Source organism: Aspergillus novofumigatus, assembly GCF_002847465.1.
Source record: "Aspergillus novofumigatus IBT 16806 chromosome Unknown P174scaffold_2, whole genome shotgun sequence".
In the NCBI taxonomy this organism is placed as follows: Eukaryota; Fungi; Ascomycota; class Eurotiomycetes; order Eurotiales; family Aspergillaceae; genus Aspergillus; species Aspergillus novofumigatus.
Genome location: NW_020194275.1, coordinates 1,562,405 through 1,577,182, shown reverse-complemented (window position 1 = coordinate 1,577,182; position 14,778 = coordinate 1,562,405). Strand labels below are relative to the sequence as shown.

The 14,778-nt window shown below is 51.8% G+C and overlaps 5 protein-coding genes across 5 annotated transcripts; 1 reads left to right on the top strand and 4 right to left on the bottom strand.

The window, feature by feature from the left end:
• Window positions 1–1,040: 1,040 nt before the first annotated feature.
• Window positions 1,041–2,402, top strand: P174DRAFT_448540 (zinc-dependent alcohol dehydrogenase; the record flags this gene model as incomplete). The annotated part of the gene is made up of 4 exons (XM_024828766.1): window positions 1,041–1,308; window positions 1,366–1,691; window positions 1,742–2,096; window positions 2,150–2,402. The coding sequence occupies 4 exons, from the start codon at window positions 1,041–1,043 to the stop codon at window positions 2,170–2,172; spliced, it is 972 nt and encodes a 323-aa protein (XP_024685411.1). The 3' UTR covers window positions 2,173–2,402.
• A 59-nt stretch (window positions 2,403–2,461) lies between these two features.
• On the bottom strand, window positions 2,462–4,501 carry P174DRAFT_365296 (putative GABA permease; the record flags this gene model as incomplete). Its single annotated transcript, XM_024822046.1, has 7 exons — window positions 2,462–2,640; window positions 2,697–3,168; window positions 3,226–3,758; window positions 3,827–3,974; window positions 4,037–4,104; window positions 4,175–4,342; window positions 4,405–4,501. 7 exons carry the CDS (start codon window positions 4,499–4,501, stop codon window positions 2,462–2,464), a joined length of 1,665 nt encoding a protein of 554 aa, XP_024685410.1.
• A 699-nt stretch (window positions 4,502–5,200) lies between these two features.
• P174DRAFT_438635 (bifunctional K:H/Na:H antiporter NHX1) lies at window positions 5,201–8,068 on the bottom strand. Its single transcript, XM_024826585.1, has 6 exons — window positions 7,857–8,068; window positions 7,694–7,726; window positions 7,481–7,630; window positions 6,752–7,411; window positions 6,417–6,701; window positions 5,201–6,310 (listed from the first exon to the last, which is right to left on the bottom strand). Exons 1-6 carry the CDS (start codon window positions 7,897–7,899, stop codon window positions 5,487–5,489), a joined length of 1,995 nt encoding a protein of 664 aa, XP_024685409.1. The 5' UTR covers window positions 7,900–8,068; the 3' UTR covers window positions 5,201–5,486.
• A 147-nt stretch (window positions 8,069–8,215) lies between these two features.
• P174DRAFT_438634 (putative sucrose transporter) lies at window positions 8,216–9,822 on the bottom strand. Its single transcript, XM_024826584.1, has 2 exons — window positions 9,691–9,822; window positions 8,216–9,629 (listed from the first exon to the last, which is right to left on the bottom strand). Exons 1-2 carry the CDS (start codon window positions 9,719–9,721, stop codon window positions 8,302–8,304), a joined length of 1,359 nt encoding a protein of 452 aa, XP_024685408.1. The 5' UTR covers window positions 9,722–9,822; the 3' UTR covers window positions 8,216–8,301.
• A 1,933-nt stretch (window positions 9,823–11,755) lies between these two features.
• Window positions 11,756–14,153, bottom strand: steA (sexual development transcription factor SteA; the record flags this gene model as incomplete). The annotated part of the gene is made up of 5 exons (XM_024825505.1): window positions 11,756–12,002; window positions 12,057–12,140; window positions 12,259–13,794; window positions 13,845–13,944; window positions 14,030–14,153. 5 exons carry the CDS (start codon window positions 14,151–14,153, stop codon window positions 11,756–11,758), a joined length of 2,091 nt encoding a protein of 696 aa, XP_024685407.1.
• Between the last annotated feature and the right edge of the window lie 625 nt (window positions 14,154–14,778).

Here is a 14,778-nt window from a genome sequence, read left to right as displayed (position 1 = left end):
TCCTCATGGACTTATTTCTCTTCGTCGACCTCAGTATCCTTGTACCAAAGCCACGGACCAGATTGATTCTATTGCCTCGTAATACAATGCGTTCGGAAGCTACTGAGCTCTTGTTGTCTCGTCATCTCACAGGACTAATCATCCCATAGGCATGGCGTGCCTGAGGCAACTACATTCAATCTTGCATCGATACTGCGGACATTGCATCGCCAAATATCTCCCTTTGCTGGTCATATATTGTAACAATTGAATCTATCATCTCGCCATGAGTTAATATATCGTGGGATTAATTCGCCTCCCTCTCCCCTCCTCCCTCAGTCATGCTATGATCTTATGATCTACCCGACACTACCAGTTCCGAGACTCTTCCATGTCTGTAGAGTCATCTTTAATTCAGATTCGACTGTCATTGATTCCCCCAAGGTACATGGTACCTGGGCTCTTGCATTGACCCTGACCGCTGGAAGGTCCCACTTGCAGCAATCTGGAGAAACGACGAACTCTTTAATGTGATGAGGTTGTGCAGTCATCCACCGGCCCCGAGGATAGATGGATATGGCCTGATCCAGGCAGACTGCAAGCTGGAAATTGTTGGATTGGTCTTCAGAACCAGGTGTGTGTCTCCAGGTGAAGAAGACTCTGGCGTCTCTGCTGCTCCATTACGTTCCGAACAGTCGGACAGCATGGGGAATAAGCAGCTCACCCTGCATCTCAGTGGGCCCATTCGCCCGTCGCCTCATCTTCCCTGCTCATCCTGCTTCTGTATAGTCCCTACTGTCATTCATAAAACAACTGGCTTTCCATATAGGAATCTAACGACGTCACTGTCGGACTCGGATCTTACAATGGACCACCTGATTCCTTACTTTCCCCTACCTCGAGCCACTGTGAGAATCTCTCCATGAAGTTATAAGAACCACCGGAGATCTAGCTGTTTACTTGACAAATTTGACTTCTACGGCTATCCCAAAATCTTTGTTACCTCATTCACCTGGCAATCGTTTTTTCTCTGACGGTTGCAGCTTGAGACACCAATCAACATGACACTCCCAGACAAGCAATGGGCCCAGGTCGTCGAAAAGAAGGGCAGTCCACCGGTCTACAAGGAGATACCCGTGTCCAAACCCGGCCCCGATGAGATTCTTGTCAAGATCCATTACTCGGGCGTCTGTCACACAGATCTGCATGCCATGAAGGGCGACTGGCCCCTTCCGCTGAAATTGCCTCTTGTCGGAGGCCACCAAGGTGCCGGGGTGGTTGTGGCTAAAGGCCACCTGGTGACTGGCTTCGAGATTGGCGATCACGCAGGTATCAAGTAGTTGAACGGATCCTGCATGGAATGCGAATTCTGCAAGCAGTCTGAAGAGCCTCTCTGTCCCCACGCGACCATGTCCGGCTACACCGTCAACGGCACATTCCAGCAGTACTGTGTCGCCAAAGCCACTCATGCCTCCAACATCCCCAAGGATGTCCCCCTCGATGCGGCCGCTCCCATTCTCTGCGCCGGTCTCACGGTCTACCAGGGCCTGAAGGAATCCGGCGCTCGCCCCGGACAGACAGTCGCGATCGTGGGCGCCGGAGGGGGCCTAGGCTCTCTCGCGCAGCAATATGCCAGAGCGATGGGATTGCGAGTCGTAGCGATCGACGGCGGCGATGAGAAGCGAGAAATGTGCGAGAGACTGGGTGCAGAGGTAAGACGGGCTGCATTTCTGCACATACCCAACTAACGTCTCCTCGACAGGCCTACATCGACTTTACCGTATCCAAGAACGTCGTCGAGGACGTCAAAGCTGCCACCCCGGGGGGACTCGGCGCCCACGCCGTCCTCCTACTCGCCGTCTCGGAGAAGCCCTTCCAGCAAGCTACGGATTACGTCCGCTCGCGCGGCACCATCGTCGCGATCGGCATGCCCGCAGACGCATACCTGAAAGCCCCCGTGTTCAACACCGTGGTCAAGATGATCAACATCAAAGGCAGCTACGTGGGGAACCGCCAGGATGGTGTCGAGGCAATCGACTTCTTCGCCAGGGGGCTCATCAATGCGCCGTTCAAGAAAGCGCCGTTGAAGGATCTTCCGCGTATATTTGAGCTGATGGGTTAGTTCTTCTCTTATTTTATTTAAGGTCCGTAACTGACAATCCTGTAATAGAACAAGGCAAGATTGCCGGTTGATACGTTCTTGAAATACCTGAGTAAAGCCGAAGATCTGCAGCGCAGCAGAGATAGACGGATTGACGTGCCGAATGTCTGGACAATGCGTATAGAAACACTATGCTCATCCTATCTACTGTGGAGGGAAGTGATGGCCATTGATCGACTTAACGAAGTGACGTGTATCTAACTCTTAGTAAATTGACACTCACCTCTGCCTTCCCAGCCTGCAAATCTGCAGTACATGTAATACAGCCAACTTGTTATTAACAAGAAACAACTACAATCTACAAGTAGACACAGGTCCCCTTCAATTGACACCCTTCTCCCCATCCAACCCCTCCAGATTTGTCTCCGAAGGAGTAGACGACGACTGTGCAACAGTCGCCTGCGGACCCTTGTAGAACTTGCGAGCATACAAAAGATAATACAACAGCGCACCGCCCCAAAGCGCACCGTTGATGACGACGGTATAGTTCATATCCTCAGCTTTCACATCCGTCAGCACAATGCGTTTATCTACCTGAAGAGAGGAAAGGACTTACGAGTTGGGCCAGGTCCCAGGGTGGGAAACATGCACAAGACGATCGCGAAGAAGAGATACACGATGGCCGTGACGGCGATAGGCTTGCTCAGGCGGCCCGTATAGAATTCCCCCGGCTGGAAGCGCTCGCCGCCCCAGACGAGCCGCGCAAAAATGGGGGTCAGCCAGGCGAGATCGTTCCCCGCGACGGCGAGGGAGAAAAGAGCGTTTGAGGCGGCGCTGTTGATGAGGCAGAGCAGACCGATGATGATGGCGGCTGCGACGACGCCCCAGATCATGCGGACGGGCTGGTAGCGGATGCGTTTGCTGACGTGCCGGAAGAAGGAGGAGAAGGGGAGGGCGCCGTCGCGGGAGAAGGCCCAGCTCTGTCTGGAGGCGGCGAGGACGAGACTCAGGCCCATGAAGAACTGGACGATGGCGACGACGGCCATGAAGCCCAGTGCACCGGGTTTGCCGAGTGCGTCGTAGTAGATCTGGCGGTCATTCAGCTCGGACCTATGCGGGTGTGCTTTACGGGCTGACAAGCTTACCTGTGCCATCGGTTGACCAAAGGCAGTCCCCAGGACGTTGTCCAGCTTGGTATCCATCACGGCTGCTATGACTGCAAGAGACAGAAACCCCAGGATACCACACAGCCCGATCGACCAGAGGATACCGAGTGGTACGGCACGTGTGGCATGAGTAGCCTCCTCGCTCATATGGACGCAGGAATCAAAGGCGCCAATGGTCCAGATAGGGGACAGCCAGGCAAGCATAAACGCCCAGCCCGCTGGCCATGTGGTCAGGTTATCAACATGTCCAAAGACATAGGAACCCGAGTTGACCGGTCCGCCGTTCATCGCCTTGCCAATCGGGAGCGCAATTACGGTTGCTACCACGAGTCCGATGTTGCTGACGATGCAGAGCGTCTGGATCTTCGGCATGATGCGCGCAAAGAACGTGGTGATCAACCCGTGTACAACGACACAAGCGACGTATGTGGCATACACAACCGGGCGGGACGCAGTCCACTCCCCATCGCGGGCAATGGAAATGAGCGAGAGCAACATGGTCGCAAACCCATCTACATCCTGCGCGTCAGCATATGCCCCAGACACAAAACAAAACCAGACCGGGGGAGGCTCCACGCACAATCGATCGAGCAGACGCCACCCACAAGGCCGATGGTATTGCTGTATCCGACGACAAAACTCAGCGGATTCTTCCACTTCTCGTCGCTGAAATAGTGCGTCCAGAAATAAAGACCGCCAGCGGTGGGCATCGCGGATGCCAGGTCGGCCTATGAAGAAACGGGCAATCAGTCCCGAGCCATCAAATTCTCTATACAGTCGAATCACGAACCATAGCCAAGCCAACTATGAAGATGAACACGCTGGCAACGAGCCATCCTATCGAGTAAGTCAATACCGCTGATCGAATGCATCCACAGACAGTGACCCAAAGCTCTTACCCTATCACTGGTCAGCAGGCACTTCAAACGCAACTCATGGAAATAGTTTACCCAGACCATGCCCACTGGGCCCGCAGGCAACGTGAACGACAAGGTAGACGCAATGGAGGGTAGCAATCCCATGATGCTGAACGCAACCGCGAAGATTTGGGTAGTGGAGTAGTGTCGTCGAAGCTCCTGCTTGTACCCCAGCGTCGCTGGAAGGATCAATATCCCATCAGCATAATTCTCATTGCAGACGATACACCGTGCCACACACCGAGTAACTCCATGTCGCCAGGCTCAACAGCGATATCAGGATCGACTGTCTGCGCAGTCTTGGACTTGACGTCCATGGCTCGAGTCTTTTCCGCCATGGCTTGGTGAGTGAAGGGATCTAGATAGGAGTCAACAGTACGAGAGGACCGTGAAGATGTGGTTTAGCAAGAAAGGTCATTGAAGTCAAATCCATCACAGAGGTGTATCTATATATTCAATATCCATCTGGATAGATGCACACGACCCACGGTAGAGATACGAGAGATTGAGTTCCGATAAGGAGGAGTCTACATCCTAAGGATCCCTTGCATGGGGTTGCATTCACCCAATGTCTGATAAAGAGTATTCATCATCTCAGCCATAATGTCGTCGTCATATCCTCCTCTTGTGCGGGGTTCAACAGCTGAGCTAAAGGCACGGGAAGTCAAGGGAGCCAATCTCGGCAGCTCGATGCTTGTGTCACTGTGGTAGTGGCCGATGGCTGAATTCCGATATCAATTAGTTACCAATCGCGAGCGAAACAATCTGACACGGAGAGCGCATCCAATCTCGGCACTTCATGGCGCTGATAAGAGCCTAGAGCGTACGTTAGCTCAGAAACTTGAAGATGGCTTGAGTTGACTCTTAGGCGATGATGAGGAGAAAAGCCAAAGTCAGCGCGAGTTTTGCCTATTCGGAACTGGTCGCCAGTCTTCCGAGGCTCAGCGCTGCCCTGCTTATCAGTACGTTCAATAATATCATGATAGGATTGATGATATCTTCTACTCCGCACCAGAAGTCTATCTCAAGGACTGAAGGGGACAAAGAGGGAAGTCGGGGCCCCTCTACTATCATATATCTATTGCATCTAAACCGCAGACCCTCCCTTCAGGGGTTCCAGACCCCAATCAAATGCAAAATAAGAAGCAACGGGCGTAAATGGGGTCCAGGTCCAATATACAAGACGAGTCTGCGCAACTGAGCCTGAGCTCCTACCATCTATGAGCAGGCCGAGACTGCAGAATCACAAACAAAGAAGAATCGGATGAAGAGAAACACCGGAAATTCAGATAACAAAACATTAAGTATACATAACATCGTGGCTCAAACAGCACCTGGGCCCTTGTGGTTTGACTGATCTAGGAGCAACCGCGGCTTGATAAAGTCCTCGTCCAGCTGTCGGAACCAGGCAGCATGATCGCCAGATGGTCCACCCGAGAAGAGATCACGAAGAGCTTCCCTGGCACTCAGTCCTGTCTCTCTCCTTGCGGGTGACGCTCCGCTCGAAGGAGTAGCTTGTGAAGGCATCAGATTCTGTGCCTGTGACGGTGACCGCCGCATTCTAGAAGCCGCAGTCGGCGCAGAGGGGGGTAGATCATCGTCAGATGCGCCATCGTCAATATCCAAATCAAATGAATCAACTTGGTCCGGCTCTGACGCCCCTCGGCCGCGCCCAACGGCTCTCAGGCCGAATTCATCCTCACTAGCAGCACTGCTATCGCTGTGCACTCCAGCTCCGTTCCCGAGAAGCGTGGCCGTCGATGATCTATCGCGCGCATCCTTGGAACTGTAGGCGTTGGAGTACATTCGTCCATGGCCCCGAGTCGACGGGGGTGGGCTAGGACGGCGGTTGTTGCCACTGGAATAGCTGCCGGTCCTGTCACCGAGACCTGCTCGCTGTATCCCGTCCAGAGGAATGGTAGAATCCGTGCGTCGGGGCGTATATCCCAGGCCGGTGTCGGACCGCTTGTAATAGGTGCCCCCATGGGTGACCTCAATGTCGAATTCATCGTCGGACTCAATCTCCTCGACCACGCCGGTTCGAATCCCAAGGATCTCCAGCATGCGAGCAGTCGTACCTCCGAATATGATCACCGTCAGCACGACGACAACCAGGACAGTGGCACGCAATGCCGGTGCATTCACCCCTGTAAGCCCGCGGCCAGCGCAACCCCACAGCCCCGCGCAGGCCTGCCCAGAATAGCATGGCTTGATGGGTAAAGGGCAGCTCGTCCGCGACTTCCAACCCGTGACGACGTGCCCTGTACCGGATGAACCAATTGATCGCCTTCGACAACGGGAACACTGCCAGATATCGGGCAAGGCAGATGCCAAAGACGGCGACCAGAATGAACAGAGGCTTAAACTGTAAATTCGTTTCGACGAACAAATCAAGACCCAGATAGATGAAGATGAAATTCTCCGACAATTGTGCCATGACCTGGAAGAGATATTTGGTGGTCAACTGCGTCCGTCGCGACATGTTGTAGTAGGCGTAGTGTTTCATCGTGATACCACAAAACAGAAGAGAGACGATGCCTAAGCCTGTCAGTTATCGGGACGCTGGAGGGAGTCGCAAAGACACTCACCGGATAGATGGACACCGTTCGAAAAGAAGTAGCTGGCATATGCGATGAGGACAATCAGGCAGCTTTCGATCTTAGGCATGCGACGAACGTGCGTGTATTTCAGCCCCAGCGCCGTCATGATTCCGACAATCATGCCCACCAGCATACTACCAAAGAAGACAAGCAGGAAGAGTCCGATAGCTTCAAAGAGATTGAGGATCGTCAGCGAGCCAGCGTCACTTTCTGCATACTTCTGCGCTGTCTCAAACAAGACAATGGCAATGGCATCGTTCAAAATCGACTCGCCAAAAATGACCGTGTAAAGCTTGGGCTCGACTTTGTAGATGTTGAAAATGGCCAAGATCGTCACCGGATCCGTCGCAGAGAGCGTGGCCCCAACAGATATAGCCTCGACGAAAGAGATGTTCAGACCATCCAACGGGATCCGTGTCCAGATGAAGAGCACCAAGCCCAACACAATCGCGGAGATGAATGTCCCCGCAAAAGCAAAGGTGAGTATAGTGCCGATGTTGCGGAAGAAATTCGCCTGGTGTAACTCGTAGCCTGAGGCCAAAATGATAGGAGGAAGGAGGAGGTTGAAAAAAAACTGATAGTCGAAAGTGACGCTGTCTTGTATAGGCGACTCGGGACTCAACCGGATAATCAACCCGACAAACATACCTATGATAAAGCGCATGAGCGACCGCCGACCTTATGGGAGACACATAGCAGAGACAAAGTTGAACGTACCAGCAAAGATTGACAGAACCGTTTCATGAACGGCCTGGATCTTCTTTTGTTGCAGTATATAACTCGTAAACAAGGCAAACATCAACAGCATGATCAGGATGAAAAGAGCCCAGGAGCTGAAGAACTCCTTCTTTCCGGCTTCAGGAGCGTCTGGAATAGTTCATCAGCAACCGACCGCAGAGGTTTCTGAATATCAGAGATCAACGCGCTTACCATCATCGGGCTCGTCCGAGTCGGCGGCTCTCCCTGCAGAGCAAAGACAACAGGTTAGCCACGGCACTATCACTGTGACATGATCCATAACAGAGCTGTTTCGCGTCGAAGGACAGCAAATAATCATAGGGGCAGATAATCAAAGCAGCAATGAAGGACGTACGAATCAGCTGGTGAAGGACATCGCCCATCACTTGGCTCGCCATTATGAAGTGCACACAACCACCAAGCGGTTAACCCCAGCTGCGAGTCTCTGACGCCAGACCAAGGCGCACATAATAATAACTGACAGATGCAGTGCAAGAAGGACAAACCACAAACGAAACAGAGTATAAGTGGCAAGGTGGAATGTTGCGATGGGAAGATAGATGGAGCAGGTAAAGTACCTTGGTTTGGGGACAGATAACCGTCAATGTTGGAGACGTCCCGCCCGCAGCCAAGACCGATATCCAAAGGCTTGTCGGAGACCGCCCCCCCATCATTCACATCCCAAAATTTGTAGCTTTTGGTCTTGGATAAAGAGGATCTGTAACAAAAATGAGATTTATAGTGTAATGTACCTATATATGGAGACAAATACCCAACTACGAAATCATGGAACATTCAATTTACGCCGTGCGATCCCCAAGGCGACTGGCCAGCCAGGCCGCAACTAAAGCAGCACATCCTCCAAATCTAAGCACCCATCCAACACTGTCATCCCAGGGCTCTCCCCTAGGCTTCTGGAAGGCCTTGAAGATAGCGCTACTAATCAAGCTTGAAAAGATCTGGGGCGCAGACACTGCCACGTTATGGAGCCCAAGGATAATGCCCGCTTGGGCAAGATTTTCCTCCTCGTTCTTGACCTTGGCGCGTCGCGGTCGAGCACCGTTCTCTAGATCTTCGTCGTAATCAGCACCATCACCGTGGTCATCAGCGGCATAATGTTCAGGAGGTACTTCCATCTCTGCCTGATGCCGCCGTGTCCGACGCTCCGCATCGATGCGGGACACCTCTGCGGAGATCAGGGCGAAGGGAGCCCATAGAGTCAAGGCCCACGAAATGCCCACAAGACCAATAATCGCTGATCCAGCCTGATAAGAGGAGATGAAGAAGGTGCTGAACATGCAGACCGCGAACAGGACGTGAGAGATAAGCCATGCCCGGCGCAGCGTCAGCCCAGGTATCTGCAGTTTCGATAACCATGTCGATTCATCCCCACTTCCAGTTGGCTTACCGCTGGGGGTTTCTAAAGCGGGTTCTGAGGCGACACCGACGGGCAGACTTGAGATTGACATCCTTCTAGATAGACAGGGTTCGTTCTCCTCTGGAGTATCCGGGTAAGCCTGCTCCGGCCTCGTGATCGGCCTGTATGTCGGGACAACAAAGAGCGGCAAGACCATATTAGCAATAAACGAGATTATCGCGTAAATCAAAAGTGCAAACGTTCCAATTCGAGTTGCTTCTTCCCAAGCCTTATTGATGTCATCCTCGGATAAGTCCGGATGCTGATCGAAGATTGGATTGACATAGAGCTGCCCTATGTATGTCGTTGCGTAGAATAGAAACGGAAACCAGCCAACCCAGGCAGCAAGCTGAACCTCGCAAACCTTGGCGATCTGCGGAGGTAGAAACTTGATCGACTTGAACACTTGCCGGAAAAAGCCAAGAATTCCTTGACTATCTGAGGAGGGTGGTCCTTCGAGCCTTGGGTCTCGCTCATGGATATAAGAACAGCTGATGCTCAGCGTGATAGCGAGCGCCAGTGAGGACAATGCACAAAGCACCTTGAACTGAGTATTTCCAAAAAACGGGAAGATTTTGGGCAGATCGAGGTATCCAAAGATGTATCCAAGGATATTGCCCACGCCAGTAAGCCGACTAGCCCAAGCGTTCGCCGATTCCTGCTGATGAGGGGGAGCATTATCGACGATGAAAGCTCGAATGCCTGCCTGAACTGTACGGAAACATTACCATCCATGTGCCAACTGGCGGCGGTTTATCGACCATGCACTTACCGGTGTTGATGGCGAAATCCAGACAGTACATCAAAACTGTCGCTAGAATGATTATCGTCGTCCGAGTCCCATCAGAGGTCGGATCGACACCAAAAATCCCGAGAAAACCTCCCACAATCTCTTGCACCCATGCAAGCGCAAGGAGGGCCACAATGGTCGCCGCGGCACCAACGATCATGAAAGGCTTTCTTTTACCCCATGATATCCGACAGTTATCGCTCCGAATGCCGATGTATGGTTGCACAAGTGTACCGGTCAGGGGACCCGCGATCCAGACAAAGGCAAGCAGAGCCTTGCTCATTCCAAGGGACAGAAGGTAAGGCTGCATATTTATCGAACCATCAGACACTGTCTTCGTGTAACAAAGCATCGCCTAAAAGCGAACACTCGACCACCTACCGATCCATTCGATAGCTCCACCGACCATACAACCTGCAAACTAACCATCATGTCAATATCGTCGCGACGTCATAAAGAGGGAAAGAACCCCTGCAGCTATGGGGATGAACATACCCGACAATACACAGCGTCAACAAGAACAGATACCAGCTACTCTTCGTTTCCGCGAAATTCCCCGAGTGACCACCCCGGGAAACTCCATGATGCCTTTGGCTGACTGTTATTGAGTCCACAACATCATCATCGTCCGTACGGTTAGGTCCCACTAGGGGAGACGTCTCGTCCGCAACGCGGTCATCCGTCCCCGACATCGATATGATTTCACTGTTGCGAAATGTATGCGACAAAGCTAGGATGCCGACTTTCCCTGGGAACACAACGCTATCCTGTGCCCAAGGAGTGGAACCTCCAAAGACAGCGACGGCAGGAAAAGAAAGATAATGCTAGGCTGGCCGAAGCGAATCGTGAACGGTAGTATGGGTAAGTCTGGGGTAATCCGGAGACAATAGCTTGTTATCTGGATATAAGAGACGAGAACTATTGCGGGTTCGCTAGCATGGGAGCATGCCGGCGAAATGTCCAGGAATTACAAAATTGAACTATTCGCATCAAGATAGCCAGCAAAAAAAAGAAAAAGAAAGAAAAAAACTAGTAATACCATCAATCAAAGCAGACAGGAGGTCGCTCCTGCTGGCTGGTGATCTCGTGTCTTGTAGAATCGGACCGACGTCAGCAGACGATGCACGTGACTCAGCCCGATGATCTAGATTTGGCAACCAATTGAACCAACTCGGCTGGTGAGCTGGTCGAATGATCCGCCATAGTGACCGGGAAGACTCTGCAGGATTGGCTTAGGGAGAGCCCAATCTGCAGGTGTCCAACACAAGGACATGATAAATGATATGCCATTGATATTCTGCGATCTATGTACTCATCTGATCCACTAAAATTTAAACGTGAACTCCATCTCCCAGACGGAGGTCTATGAATTGAGTTGCGGTCACATCCCAGACTGCCAAGCAGAATAGATGGTCCGAACATGATACCCCACAAAATTTCCTCAAAAGCTGTACGCCGGTTCTGACCCAGCCGCATCACGCATTACCTTCCGTTTCGACCTTCCAGATACCATACCAAAGGGGGAGTGAGTAATACAGACAAAACCCAACTCTCGAACATAGCACACAATGACAAAAGAGAGATAGACAAAAAAAGAAATGTCATACATGAGAAACTGGCTGAAGTCGCATGGCCATATTGTCAGTTCGCAAGAATCAGGCTGTACGGACAAAAGGGAAGCCAGGCCAGCGGCAACCGTGATACAGAGCCCGAATACAAACACTAGCTGATACGCAGTTATCGCGTGGACGAAAACCGCACACATCAGCGCACAAATCCACATATAACTCAAACAGAGGGCCTCCAAAAAAGTTTTCGATGTGCATCATGAAAGTGATCGAAAAACTTCGAATTCAACATTCAACTCACGCTCAAGTAGCCCGCCAGCCTGCTGCAGGTTGGGGACCACTGAGTGACGTGAGGCAGGGAATGGTGTGTCTGGCCAAGGGCCAAGCGTAGCAAGGGATGAGACACTTGGGTAAATTAGAGGATCATAGCCATATACACGCAAGTGGTCGATTTCCGTTTCAATCCCCAAGGTGGTCGCTCAGATTTGCTGCTGTAGGAGCTGAGGAGCGATCATGTGGGAAGCCATCATGCTTGGCATCGAAGAGGACAACGACATTGTCGAAGGCATCGATGTCATGCCCACGACATTGACCATAGAACTGGGCATAGCTTCGCCAGGCGATGATTCCCTGTCGGATCCAAGTTCATTCTCCTCATTTTCAAGGTCTTCGTCGTGTGCAGGTGGTTGCTGGCCATCCTGTTGAGCCTCGTGGATACGCCGATGTCTGCAAGGGGAAAATGAGACAATGTCTATAACGTAAGGCGGTGCCAATACTTACTGCGCAAGATTGTCGGAGCGGGAGAAGGCTTTATTGCAGTAAGGACAGGGGTAAGGCCGCTCTTGTGTGTGGGTGCGCACATGCCTGGGCGCTTAAGTGTTAGTCGGCGGCTACAGCAATGAGGGCAGAGGAACACCCTGCAGACAGTCCCAGAGGAGCTGTCGAATGAACAGAGATTTGGAGATTAAAATACGCAACTCACCGTTTGAGATGTTCCAACCGCTTGAAAAGCCGCCCGCACGATGGAATCGGACACGAATGAGACTTCTGAGGATATGGTCCTAGCTCCATCATTGTAGCGCTTCGGGCGCGGCGAACGGGGCCAGGAGCGAATCGCTCCACTTTATTTGAAACACTGTTCTGCACAGCTGCCTCATACGCTTCCCCATTGGGAAGCGTGACCAGGTCATCCTGATGGCCCGTCATCTGAGGATTCGACTCAGAATTTTCCTCGACATTTGAGAGCGGGGTCCCGTTGCGGGACATCTCGTGCAACAAATTTCTTTGTGGAAGAACTGCAGGAGCATATCCGTTTGCGACATGATTGGAAGCTTCGTGTGTTTCCTCCCCTTCTGCAGCCGGCGCTACAGAATTTGAGACGGAACGTCGGAGATCACTCGGCCTATGGGCGGCATATGCGATCTGCTGAGATGGTGCGGATGTCGTTTGGGCGTGCCCATTAGCCGCGACACTCGGTGGGATTGAAGAGCGACGCCGACGTTGCTTGTACGTTGGAGACCCCTCAATCACCGAATATACGTTCGAATGGTATGTCCTGGCAGGCATCGCGTAAGGAGCGCTTGCTAGATTCGAAGGTGGTAGCTGCATCATAGGATTGAAGGCGGCTGCAGAAGTAATGTCAGGAATCGCAGTGTAGAGACCAGTGTCCTCGTTTGCGATATAAGCCGGTTCGGGCCCAAGTGGAACGCTGTGCTGTGGTGGGGTGACGGGTTCGAACGATAAGCCGCGGTTGCTGTAGTCTTCGTACTGTGAGGAAACAAAGGACGGTGCGGGCGAATACTCGACAACAAAACTAGGCATGGAAGCATGCCGCTGGTGTATGCGAAACGGGATGCCATTGCGATCATATTGGATCTGCCCGTAGTCGGACTCGCGCTTAATTATGGCCTGGGTCAGGGGATGAGCCATGGGCATCGTACTGTACATCGCCTGATTGCCAGCATCGTCTTGGAGAACTGGCATCGCGGGAGGAGCCATCTGGGGAGCCATCTGGGGAGGAGGCATTGCGTCAACAGTCCGAACAATTGGGGAGTTGGACTGGCCAAAAGTCGTACCCGCGTGAAAGGATGATGAATTTGCTTGTTGTGCCTTTGTCAGTTGCTCATACAACGACTGCGACGAGTCAAATTCAAACGACAAGGCCGGCTCGCTGACCGCAAGAGTGGTCGCCTCCTGCCCCATCTTCTCCCTCTTCAGGTCACGTTCCAGCGCATCGAGGAAAAGCCTATCGTGTGGCACGCTGTACCAGTAGAAGACCTTCTGCTTCTTCTGTGTCCTGATGCAGTTGTTCTTATAGAGAAAATCGAGAAAGGGACTTTTGGGTTCTTCGAGTGTCGCATCGGTGCCGGCTTTCAGATTTCGAAGGTCGGAGAAAATACCCTCCTCAAACTTCTTCGAGTTTTTGACCGGACGGCCAAAGGCTTGAAAACGAAAGGCGAGGCATCGGACGATATCAGTGCCGGAGATGTGGAACAGATTGTTCCTGCCACTAATCAGCCTACCAAATCCACCTTTCTAGCTTTGGGAAACTCGGCAATCTAGACTAACCAGAGAACGCAGGAAATATAATCGCCGGTGGGCAGTAGAAATCGGCGAATCAGTTGGTCCCTTGGCCAGTCTACGGGCGCCGAAAGAAGGAAGTACTTCACTATTATGTTGTCAGCGAGCGTTCAATAGTCTCACAAGGAAGAAGCAAAGTCTTCGCAAATGAAAGTAGCAGATCGTCGACTTACGATTGTCCACCTGTTGAAGCGCGACTTGCGCATCGTGAGGGAGACTTTGCTGCGCTTCGTTCGACAACATAAACGTCTCCGGTTTTTGCGGGGGTGCCATTTGGGCACCATGTTGAGTATACATTTTCGCTTTTGTGGAAGCAGTAATCTGTAGATCATCGTCAGCCGAGCGCCGGAGATTATAGGTCTGACGGCATTATGCCCAAGGAGCCATTCATATTTGGATGAAAGGATTGGTATCATGGCTTTTGGTGAAACAGACATCAAAGGAAGCAGGTATACGCACACTCAAACAACTTGCCTTAAAATGGCTCTCGACTGGAAGAGATCGATAGGAAACAAAGAATACAGTTGAATAAGATCAATCGAAAAAAGAAACGAGTGTGTATGAAACAATAGCCGCGGTCGAATGCGAAACGCAGCAATTATCCAGACACAGTAAAGAGAGTACCAGCCTCCCAGGACAAGGAAGAGTTGTAGGCGCTGACGATGCTATACTCGCCAACAAAGAAGGGGGAACACCGAGGCGGGAGTGTGATATCAGATAAAAATGAGGGCTTATGGAGAGTTGAGGTGGGCCAGCCCAATTTCAATTCTCTTTGAATGATAACTTCTCGCACGGCGAAAATGAAAGGAAAAGAAACGAAGGAGGTTTGATGCGAGTTGGATGGGGAGAGGAGGGGAAAGGGGGGAAAAAAGGGAGAGAGTAAGATGGCTGAAGAATGAGGTAGGTCTTCCAGGGCCTTTTT

What these genes read in the sequence shown, in the direction of transcription:
- P174DRAFT_438635 (XM_024826585.1), bottom strand. Translation starts at nt 7,899, where the DNA reads ATGGCGAGCCAAGTGATGGGCGATGTCCTTCACCAGCTGATTC. An exon ending in TGTCCTTCACCAGCTGATTC is followed by an intron (nt 7,727 to 7,856) that starts GTACGTCCTTCA and finishes TTTGCTCTGCAG; the next exon opens with GGAGAGCCGCCGACTCGGAC. An exon ending in GGTTCTGTCAATCTTTGCTG is followed by an intron (nt 7,412 to 7,480) that starts GTACGTTCAACT and finishes GCTTTATCATAG; the next exon opens with GTATGTTTGTCGGGTTGATT.
- P174DRAFT_438634 (XM_024826584.1), bottom strand. Translation starts at nt 9,721, where the DNA reads ATGTACTGTCTGGATTTCGCCATCAACACCG. An exon ending in GGATTTCGCCATCAACACCG is followed by an intron (nt 9,630 to 9,690) that starts GTAAGTGCATGG and finishes GTTTCCGTACAG; the next exon opens with TTCAGGCAGGCATTCGAGCT.